This window comes from Anser anser (genome assembly GCF_964211835.1).
Source record: "Anser anser genome assembly, chromosome: 19".
In the NCBI taxonomy this organism is placed as follows: domain Eukaryota; kingdom Metazoa; phylum Chordata; class Aves; order Anseriformes; family Anatidae; genus Anser; species Anser anser.
In genome coordinates, this window is record NC_139740.1 from 4,424,951 (window position 1) to 4,435,971 (window position 11,021).

At 54.7% G+C, this 11,021-nt stretch overlaps 1 protein-coding gene across 1 annotated transcript; it reads left to right on the forward strand.

The window, feature by feature from the left end:
- Window positions 1-1,536: 1,536 nt before the first annotated feature.
- Window positions 1,537-10,938, forward strand: CCDC42 (coiled-coil domain containing 42; the record flags this gene model as incomplete). Its single annotated transcript, XM_083804784.1, has 6 exons — window positions 1,537-1,613; window positions 1,720-2,056; window positions 2,161-2,265; window positions 2,787-2,984; window positions 3,444-3,665; window positions 4,691-10,938. The coding sequence occupies 6 exons, from the start codon at window positions 1,537-1,539 to the stop codon at window positions 5,102-5,104; spliced, it is 1,353 nt and encodes a 450-aa protein (XP_083660910.1). The 3' UTR covers window positions 5,105-10,938.
- Between the last annotated feature and the right edge of the window lie 83 nt (window positions 10,939-11,021).

The window sequence follows — 11,021 nt, forward strand, 5'->3', positions numbered from 1 at the left end:
CCGTCATTATGGTATTGTGGTGATGGAGCCCACCACAAGGAGTGGCCGTCACCAGGAGCTGTACAAACGAGGCGCACAGACCTCCCGCCCCAGCAGCTCTGCTGCCTGCCGAAATGGGGCGGTGGAGGCAGAAGCAGAGGAAATCATCAGCTCCCCACTGCCAACATGTGGAGAAATGGATGCATGGGAAGGGGCTTTCCCTGGCCACAGGAGCACTGGGAGGTCCCCAGATTTCCCCAGCCCAGCTACCATTTGAGTGAACCCCTTGGACTCACTACAGTTTCTGCTGACCAGCAAGAACAAAACCCAGTGGGACTTCTTCCTGCACAAACACGCAAGCAGCTGTAGTGCTGCTCATCAGAGTGAAGCTCAAGGATCCCACAGCCACCTATCGGGGAAAGTAAAACCCCACAGATTTCATAATGGGCTGCACTTTTTCCTCTTGCTGTGGAAGACCAGCAGCTCCAAGGGAACAATGAAATACGTGAGTCCAAAGGCTCGGGGCAGCCCTTGGTGCTAGACATGCCTTCAGGCAGGAGGGTGGCTGGTGGCAGTGCCTGCTCCCCAGAGCCTGCCTGTCATGCATGTGACAGTGTCACGTATGGGGGATTCTCAGTGAGGCTGGGAAGTCAGCCAGTGCTTCCCCTTGGAAATGTCTGTCTCCAATTATGCATAATGATAATGAACTTTAACTGCCTCAGTTGCTGATCATAGTGCCCAGCACCTGCCTCAGACTGCTCTCCCCCCATTTTTTTTTAATTTAATTTAATTTAATTTAATTTAATTTAATTTAATTTAATTTAATTTAATTTTATTTTATTTTATTTTATTTTATTTTATTTTATTTTATTTTATTTTATTTTATTTTATTTTATTTTATTTTATTTTTTATTTCAGAGAGCACAGCTCAGACGCAGGAGGATGAGGACATGCACGGCTCTGCAGCTCTGTGTGACAGAGCAGATCACCGTCACTTCTGCAGCAAGCGCATGAAGCTGGGTGTGCTGGGACTCCCTTCCTGGTTGCTCGCCCTGCGGGGTCCCGTGCTCTGCTGGGGACCACCAGCTCCTCCAGTCCGCACGGCAGGAGGTGGGGAGCACCTTCCCAGGGAGGATCCCTAGTGGTCCCCACCTGCACCATCCCTCTTCTTGCTGTTTAAAGGGGACAGATCTGGCAGCCCTTCCCCAGCTTACTGGTCCATAGTGAGCTCAGGGTGATGTTTGCCTGACAATAATTCCAGGTTTGTAACAAAAAGCCCCGCTTCGGTTGCCATGTAACTGCCCAAGCACCTTCCAACTGCCCCTGGAAGCTGTTCTGGGCCAACAGGCCACCGGCAGCCAGTGGCCACCAGCACAGCCGGGGAAAGGGAAGGCCCTGGGGGAGCAGAGGCAGGAGCCCCCTGGTCCATGCCCTACCTGGGGGTGTCTCCTACACACCGCTGAGCCCGTGGGCCGGCAGGGCTGTGCCTGGCGTGCCTCGGGGCCGAGCTGCACCAGGAGGCCCTGGGCTCCCAGAGAGCTGCTGGTGGCTGGAGCAATGGCTGCCAGGGGCAGTGAGGACCTGCCGGCCTACTTCAGCGTGCAGTTCAAGCAGCATCTCCTGACCCTGCTGAAGTGAGGGATCTCCTCCACCCTGCCCAATCCTCTTCCCCTGTCTCCTCCCCCCCTCCTGTCCCCACATGGCACACTCCCATCCCTTATCTCCACGACAGTGAACTCATCTCTCCTCCTCATCTCCACCACCTTGCTCTCCCTTGCGCCTCCCTCCCCACCCTGTTCCTCTCTGTAACACCCCCTTGCTCCCTCCGTGGGATCCCCTCTGGTCCTGGGAGACTCATGCTGCTGGGACAGACCTGAGATGGGTCTGGGGAGCGGTGACAGCTCAGGGCAGGCCAACCCCCGCTGAGGCGCTGAGCCCAGCGTGTCATCTCAGTGAAAACTTCTGCTGCAGGAAACTCAGACTGACGGAGGAGGACTCTCTGAGTCCATTTATCTGCCTCCAGGAGAAGAAGAAACAAGCCCAACAGATGCAAAAGACTCTGGAGGAGAAGGAGGAGGTGAGAAGGGTGGCAGGGTTCTGGTGACGGCTGGGCCAGCTGGTGGCCTCTTGGAGGGTGGCTGCAGCACAGGAGCCCTGCCATGCTCTCTCTGGCCCTACCAGGCCTTCAGGGAGAGGATGGAAGCCATCGCCTGCCGGTGGAGGGACCTGCAGATCAAGGAGGCTCAGCTCAAAGCTTACATGAAGAAATCTGGGAAGGTCCTACAGGTACAGCTGCCCCTTCTCAGCGTAGCCAGCACCACCCCAGGCTTCGCCACCAGCTCCTGCCCTCCCTTGGGAAGAGAGCCTGGGGACACCCCTGTCTGCCCACATCTCCATTAAGGCTGGAGGTGCAAGGAACAGGTCTGGGGGGGCAGGGGAACCAGGGCAGCTCAGGGCTTTGCACCACAGACATGGAAAGCCCTGGAAGGGTCAGTGCAGGAGGCAGCTCATTGTGCACCAGTGGGATGCCCTGAGGGCCCCGAGCAACCCCCAGGAGGGTCTCATCCTGTCTCCACTTTTGGCACCCAAGGACAGATACCAGTAGGTCTGAAAATTGTAGTGCCATGTCTCCAAGACCAAAGTGTCAGTGCTAGAGAGATGGCCCTGTTAACTGGGGGTGAGCGTGCTCCCAGGGGTGCCCCAGCACTGGGCTCTCCTCTGGGAAGCTCACTGCTGCCAGTGCTGTTGAGTGACCCAGCTCCTTCTTTCCCTATGTGTGTGTGTGCTGGTGGAGGATGTATCACCAGGAAAACAATAAGATGCGAATCCAAGCTCTAAAGAAAGCCAGCAGGGAAAGAGAGATGAAGATGCAAAAGCAGAGTGAGCTTTTGAGAGCTAAGAAGGAACTGGAAGCCCTGAAAAATAAGCACCAGAAACTCAGCGACAGAGTGCAGAAGTACTCCATCTTCAGCAAGTACCTGGAGGATGTGGTGAAGGCCTCGCACGTGAGTTTGGCGATGAAGAAGATAGCTCATGGCTTCAGGGGGGTGGGGGTGGGGGGGCTTCCATTGGCATCAGACCTAAAGGAGATAAGACACAGTCAAGGAAATCATAGCAGTAGTCAAACCCAGAGACCTCAGATGGGCTGGGAAGAGGTTGCCTGCAAAGGGGAGCTGCTCTTTCAGGGGTGCCTGGGCACCCCGCCATGCACTGCCCATACTCCTGAAACCCCAGCTGGCCCCTGCCCATGTCCAGGTGGCTCGGTGCAGGCAGTTGCAGGAGTGCTTTGTGTTTTATCAGAGCACTGATCACCCAGGGGAGAGGTGCAATAGCACAGCTTGAATATGGCAGTTCTGGGACTGGTACGGTGGGAAGTTCTCGTACCAGGGATGTGTTGCTGCTCACAGTGAGGGGAGGGCAGGGAGGTTACTAACCCCTGCAGTTTACTAAGCCTTGTCCTGCAGTTTGAGGAGATCCAGACAGTCATTTGGCGCTACAAGACGCTGGTGAGAATGCACAAAGACCTGCTGCAGGCAGAACGGGGGCGCAGGGAAGCGTCTGAGCAAGCCAAGGAGCTCCTGGCCCAGTACACTGAAGAGAAAGATGAAGAGATCCTGCAGTACAACAACGAGCTGGCTCAGCTCAAACTGCGCTTTGATGAGGCTCACAGTGATGTTCTCACCTGGGTGAGGAAACATGGGGTGGGCAGGGGAAGATCTCCAAGGCCTGGCTGTGTCAGGAGCAGCTGATGGCTCATCACAAAGCCATAGGATCATGGCAAGGCCCCTAGTAATGGGGCTTCATCCCTCCAGGGGGCTGTAGACTGAAGACAGCCAGGCCAGGTCTGGGGCAGGTTACATCAAGGGTTATAACAAGGCTCTCACAAAACCATCACAATCTTTCAGTCCTTGCTTGAACTCACACTGAGTTCAGCCAGCAGAGAAAAGCGAGCCAGCCTTTGGGGAGCTCTGCTTGGCACAAAACCCAAGCATGCTCTGCCACGTGCTGCTCAAGTTTACCTGACCTCCATACCCACCTCCAGTCACCATTCCTTGCAGTAGCATCCTCACGGTGGGGCTTCAGTGTGGCACATCTCATGGCCTCCACTGCTGGTGGCTCAGGACTTGGAATGAAATCGGGTTTGCTGGGTTTTATTACTATTTGTATTCATACTTCACACAACATCTGCCCAACAGGGCTCATCCTCTCTCCTCCCTCCTTACCCAGTCCAAAAATAACCTGACTCGTGGTGAATGGGGCTGTAACGAGGCACATTGACGTGTAGTCCCCTCTCAGAGCACAGAAAGGCCCTCAGCTTCACCTGCATCGCTCTGAGAGGGCCTCGCCAAATCCCCCTGCTGGACATCCCAGGCTCCAGGAATTGCGTCCCTTGGGGCAGAGCCTGGTTGGGAGGGTGGCAGTGGGGTGTGCTGCTCTCAGTGTGCCCTGCTGTGGGGACTGCACATGGGGTGAGACCCACCAGACACGGACTGCAGGGGCTGGCTGAGATGGAGAAGCTCCTGGGGCAAGGAGCAGCTGTGGTGGTTCCTCAATCAGCTTGTATCATGCCAAGCTGAACCACCTCCAGCAAGTTCATGATCTCCCTAGCAAACCAGATGAGTGTGGAAGTTGAGATCTCCAAGTCAGGGTCCCCAGAAAGCAGCATCTTTGTGGGGTATGTCCACATGCTGCACATCTCCTCTTCCCTCAGGAGTCTCGCTGGGCCCACATCCAGAACATAGCTACCCAGAGAACCCTGGAGCTGGGGACCATCAGGATGGCCATCCTCAACCTCTTCCAGTGCATTAGCAAGCAGATGAAAAGAAGCCTGAACGTGCCAGTGGATGACAACCACATGCAGCTGGACATGGTACAGCCAGCCCAGACCCTTTCTCCCTGCTCAGAAAGAGGAGCAGCTATAACCCTCAGCTGCCCGAGGGAGGGGAGAGCCCAGGGAATTCCAGCTGCCCAGCAGGTTCCTCCCTTTTCACCTCTTGGGCAGAGGACCTCAGGAAGGCCTGTCTTGTACATGGAGGCCCAGAAGGGTGTGGGCCCTGTGGGGCACAAGGGGGGGAGACAGGTAGGCCAGGGCAGGGGATACAGATCAACCATGTCCAAGGTTTGATCCATTCACCTCTGCCCTGAACTCACCCCCAAAAGCCCATTCTGGTGGTGCAGATCCAGCAAGGCAAAGGCCTTATCCTCCTGCTCAGCCTGGTCAGTGAAATTTGCCTTCCGAAAGGACCAGCAAAGGGCCTGCCGTTTCCATCCCTGCAGGGAGACTCCCCAGCTCTGAGCTCTCCCATCTCTCCTCCTCACTCTAGGTTCAGCAGTTTATCCAAGACCTCACAGACATCTCTATGGAGGTGAAAAGGAAGGACATACAGAAACACCAACAAGCAGCTAAGGCTACGGAACTATAAGGGACGTGCCACCTTGACCTGGTCTGCCAGCAAAGGCCCACCAGGGTGGGAGGGCAAGAGGACAGAGGGCCCCACGGATCTTGTAGACTCCACCATAGGTTATGCCAATGAAGCTTCACACCTTTCTGGCTCTTCTTTCCTCTACAGTCACTGAGACCTTTTCATACTATTAAAAATAGTTCAATGTTTTAATAAGCCTCCATTTCTTGGGAGGGTTGGAACCATCAGATCAACTCCATCACACAGCTTCAGCCCAGAGGCAATACGGTGCCTTGTCCAGCAGATAGGATTCTGGTTGCAGGATACAGCGTCCCAGCAAAACATGCAAGATAGCAAGAGCAGGCTGGGATATCGGCATACAGGCTCTGCTAGGGATTAGTGTTCACATTTGGACCTACCACCCACTTTAAGCTCTGAGATATGCAAGAGGGACATCGCAGTGGCATGTGGGACTGTGCTTCAGGAGAACTTCAGAGCCACCACAGCCAGCACATGCATGGATGTAGATTTCCCTGCACAGCCATGCACTATGTGCCAGAACTCATCCCCACACTTCTGTTAGGAAAAATGTGGAGAATAGTTACAGGTGAAGGACAAACCAACCAAAGGCATTGCAGGAAGCATTTGGCTGCTCACTGTGTGCACTAACAGGATCAATGCAGGAACCCGATTTCCCTCAAACCTCTTGAGCTCAGCCCCATGTGGGGCCAAGCGAAGCTTAGAGAGCTACCATCCAGCTGCAGAAAATGCCCTTGTGCAACACGCAGAAGAAAACACAACAGCGAAAGCCTCCATTGCAGAGGCAAGGGTAGTAATTGCTTCTCAGCTGCTATATGTGAAAAGAGAGCTCATTTATTTCTGAAGACTTGACGTGTAAATGCAGTGTGGGCCAAGACGTGCCCTGTGTTCTTCTGAGCAGATCACCGGAGCGGTGGGAGGTGAGTGGCAGTTTGCATTTCAGCTGGCAAGGAAAAGTAAAAGATGTTACAACTTTATGCAGCCACGATGTGCCCACACTTTAATGATTTTATTATGTTCATTCTGTAAAATGGGGATAATAACTGTCAGGGAGGAGCAAGAGCAGGAGAGTGGGCTGCTCCTCAAGGGAAGCAGTGAAGGTGACAGCAAGGCAGGCAGGAGAGTATCTCACCAACAGGATGGTGCCCCATGGCAGGTGAGCAAAAGCAGGAGAGGTTCACAGCTGAAGGCCAGCGATTAACAAGCTGGTCTGTTGAGATGAGGCAGGTCCAAGATCAAGCCAGAAAGCCAAGTTGGCAAGTCGAGATGAGAATCAGCCAGGCACAGGCAAGGTAAAGACCAAGGGCAAGGGCCTAAATGTAAATGCAGCTCCCAGGCAAGGTGGGGGAATCTCCAGTGAAGGTTCCACACATCACCTCACACCTTATCTGTTTTTCCAGCAGTCTGATCCCAGGTTACATGGCTGTCCCACACCAGGGCTGGCCTTGAGCACAGGCAACCAGAGCCCTGGGATGGGGGAAGAGGCTGCAGAGCCTATGGGTGCACTGAGAGCCCTGCTGTTAACACAGCCCCACTGTGCTGAAGTCTGCAGAGTCCTTTCTGTGGCAGGAGCCCAGATCAATGTCCTACCAAAGTCACCGTGAAACCAGCACTGTGGTCTGGGCTCTCTTCTGCTTGGTGTATGTGTACCCAGTCCTTGACCCCAGGGTGCAAGGAGGAAAGAGAAGCCCAGCCTGGGAGCAGAAGCAGCACGGCGGGCCCGTGGCCCCCCAGAAGGTGAAGGACAGAGGAGGAAGAGGTCGCTTTCCCACCCACAGGCCAGCCAGAAGGAGGGGGCAGTTACTTGTCACCTCAGCAGAGTGGAGCACGACTTAGGGACTGGAGTGTCCCGAGGGGTGCTCAGGGAGGGATTGAGCAGAGGTGGGGTAAGCACAATGGGAGGCCTTCGCTTTGGTAAATGGGGCTGTGGGTCTGCAGTGCAAGGAACCTGCAAGTCCTGCAAACCCATAACAGGGCAGCCCCTGCCTGCTGCCATGCCCGGGCCTCTCTCTCCAGCAAGCAGAAACCTTACCCTGGGTGGGACCGCGGGGTTTGCCTTGGGAAGCCAGCAGTGCAGAGCACTTGAGGCCAATGAAAATCAATTTCTCAATGGGAAGCAAACATCTTCCTTTTTGTTTGCATGAGGAGATCCAGTGCTCACCCCAGGCTGGGTCTCGTGGGGACCATGGCAATCTGCTCTGCTGGAAACTTCCTTGGATAGCAGCTCTCCTTGCCAGGGATGGATCTGAGAGCCTTCAGCCCACGGTCAGCAGCAGCTCCCCATCTTGCACTGCCTCGCATCCTGGCCTTTCTTGCTCTTCTGCGAGGCCAAGCACCCAGCAGCCAAAGGGAGAGATAAAAACAAGCAGGAGAGCACATCTCGCTGATGCCCTCAAGGGGCCCAGAGGTTGGCAAATGTCTCGTAAAGGCACTGGTGACAATGTAAAAAGCTGCTGCCTGCACTGGAAAAGTCAGCTCATGACTCATCCCAGCAGAGATGAAGTTGTGTGCTTGTGTCCTTGCATCTCCTCTTGGCAGTGATACAGCCAAAGGGACCAGGAGCATTTATACCCACACTGAAAGGTGACTCAGCTGTCCCCTCTCCTTCCCCCGTGGCCACCACTTGGCCATGGAAGAGGAGAGGTTGTGCCCAGGAAAATGGGGGGCTGCAGCTCTGAGCCTGCCGCTCTGCACGTGGTGGCCTGTGGGTATGGCTGGTTCCAGGCTGGGCATCTGGAGAGCAAAGGTGGATGGACCTGGTCTCCTGAAGTCCTTTGGACACTGAGTGCTGGCATGTTCAGTGACTTGTCCTGTATCTGGATGCCTGAGCTGAGCTCTTTGGAGGAACCTTCAGCATCGGGAAAGAAAGAGAACAAGAGGCACCGATCTGACCAGATCCCTCCTCCTCTCCTCTCCTTCCTCCATGGAGCCAGAGAGATGGTGTTGCTCCTCGGACACAGACTGTGATCTTCTGAACGGCTGAGAAAGCTCCTGTAAAGAGACAAGGGCAGGCTGTGCACTACAGGGGCTGCAGACAAGCTAGAGGAGAGAGGAACCTGCCCAGGGATCCCCACCTGTGGGCACAGCAGGGGAAAGGAGTTATCCCCAGGGACCTGCTGGATGTTTGTCATGAGCAGGGTGGTGGGACAAAGCTGAGGCATGACAGGAGGGTATTTCCCTGAGCACTCCAGAGGAGGTTTGATGCCTGCTTGAGCCACAGCTGATGGTCTTCCTAGCCAGCAGCACTCAGAGATGTGTGACCCCCACAACAGCACCTTTTTACTTTCCAGCCCCAAATGACTTGGTCTCTGTACAGATGGGTCTGCTGGAGGGGCTCTGGCCAGGTGATTGCGCCCTGGATGACTGCCAGAGGTCCAAATAACCTGAGATCCTCTCCTCTCATGACTAGGAGCCCCCAAAGACACCTCTTCAAGAAGCACTGGCAAGAGATGGTGCCCCCAGGGCTAGGGGCACGAGGTGGTACCTCAGGTGTGCACTGATGCTGCCATGGCTGGAATGAAGGGATCCTTGGATGAGCTTGCCTGGAAGGGGAACCAGAGAACACACGGGTGTGGGGGACAGGCACTGGCTGCTCCAGCCTGGGAAACTCATTTCATCCTTCCTCTGCTCTTTCCCTGAGGATCTGGAAGGGAAGGAAATCCTTTCAGCTACACCAAGGCAAAGCCAGCCAAGGCATTCCCAAACTAGCAAAAAGACAAGCTCTGCCCTCAGTACTTCTGAGATTTCAGAAGATGCCAGGCTGGAGCTGCACTAGTCCTAAGTCCTGCTCCGCAGAGGGAACCATCGGTGCTGGCAGGGTTCCCTGCACCATCCCCTGTGCTCCCCTTCTCCTTCCCGCTGGAGTCATCCTGCTGGCTTGGGGACCTCAGCACCAGCGAAGGAGATGGCAGGACCTGCTCCCCGAGCACAGTGTGCTGAACATCACAGAGACGCACTCCTACCAGCCCCATCCGCGTTCTTGTGGGGGGTGAAGCAAAAGCAACGTGACTCACGATGCCGTGGGAAATGGAAGCAGAGACTAAAATTACCTAATCAGGTATCAGGGTTTAAGTTCTGTGATGCTGTGTATAATAAACAGATTTTTTGTATTAATAGCCTGCCTTTTCTTGGGGAATTGCAGGGTTTGGGTTTGTTTGCATTGTATTTTTTTGGGCTTGGGTAGTTTTGTTTTGTTTTTTTTTTTGTTTTGTTTTTTGTAAGATTTCTTTCTCTTGGCACAGAGAAGAGATGATTAAAGTATTGGCTACATTCACAGTCTGTTTTGCCTCTTGTTGATGGAAAATCCCCAGCACATTGCAATGTTGTTACTGGTTTAATCTGGACTCTGTCAGCATTTCCCCTGGAGCAGCCTGCTATTCCATCAGCGTGGGCAGGAGCTGGAGATGCTGGTCCCCACTGCTCCCGTCCCACCGCTGATGGTGAGATCTCCACTGTAGGGGCTTGTGCCCCCGAGCAGCAGAAGTGCCTGCTGCCACCGTGAGCCCGAGGGACGGGATGTGCTCCGACATGGCCGTACGGAGGGGCACTGTCACCTCCAGCCCCCTCCTGGTGCTCTCACCTGCAGACTGCTGCCTCCCCTTAGGCACTCTGCAAGGAGGCAGGGACACAGCCCCGTGCTAGCACCGACTGCTGTCTTCAGCCGCGACTTCAGAAGATGTTACTGGCTTGTTAACCCCCTAATTAGCACTCACCCAGGACTTGGCGCGCCAAGCACCAGTGGGTGCCAGGTGGCAGACGTGAAAGCCATTAAACACAAATTAGAGCATTGTTTCTGCACATACGGTTTTCAGCTGCCTGATCCAAGAGAGGGTGTGGGTGCCGGAGCTGCCTGGCCCCCTCTCAGCAGTCGCTGGCACCAAAGCACACGTCGTGTCCGTGGGTGACCCTGAGCTTCCCTGGTGCTACGCATCTGCAGCGATGCACAGAGGCTGTCCTGCTCTCTGCTCCCACCCAGCCCCTCTCCCACCTCCCCAGCATGGCCACCACGAGGTGCTTCTCCTGTTCTTGACTCAATGAGGACAGGCAACACCAAAATCCATGAGAACCTACAGTTTGCAGGCCCTCTCCTCTTCCAGAGAGCACCTTGGGGGGGAGGCAGGAGGGAACAAGCTGGGGGCCAGGAGGAGAGCTGGTGCAGCCAGATCCCTTCAGAGATCCACTGAGCCAAGCATCACGTGTAGGAGACCCTTGATGTGCCACAACCCATCCACAAATGGTACCACTAGGCTTGGCGAGGACAGAAGACCTGTGTCAGTGAATAAATGAATAAATACACCAAAACAGTGCAGAGCTCCGCATGCTAAAGGATATTAACCCAGTGCAGAGTTCTGAGTGCTCACAGAGATGTGAGGATATTCACCCAGAAAGGAAGTCTCCTGCCTTTCCAAAGACTTTTCAGCCTGACCCAAAAGTGAAATGGTAGGTCACCAGCCAGAAAGGGAAGGGTCAGATATCTTACTGCTGCGGCATGGGATGCTCTGTCCTGCAATACCAGGGAGCTCCAAAACCCAGCCTGATTTTTCGGGACCTTCTTCCTGTTCCACTCCAACTGCCCTGCTGCGACACTGCCTAACGTATGTC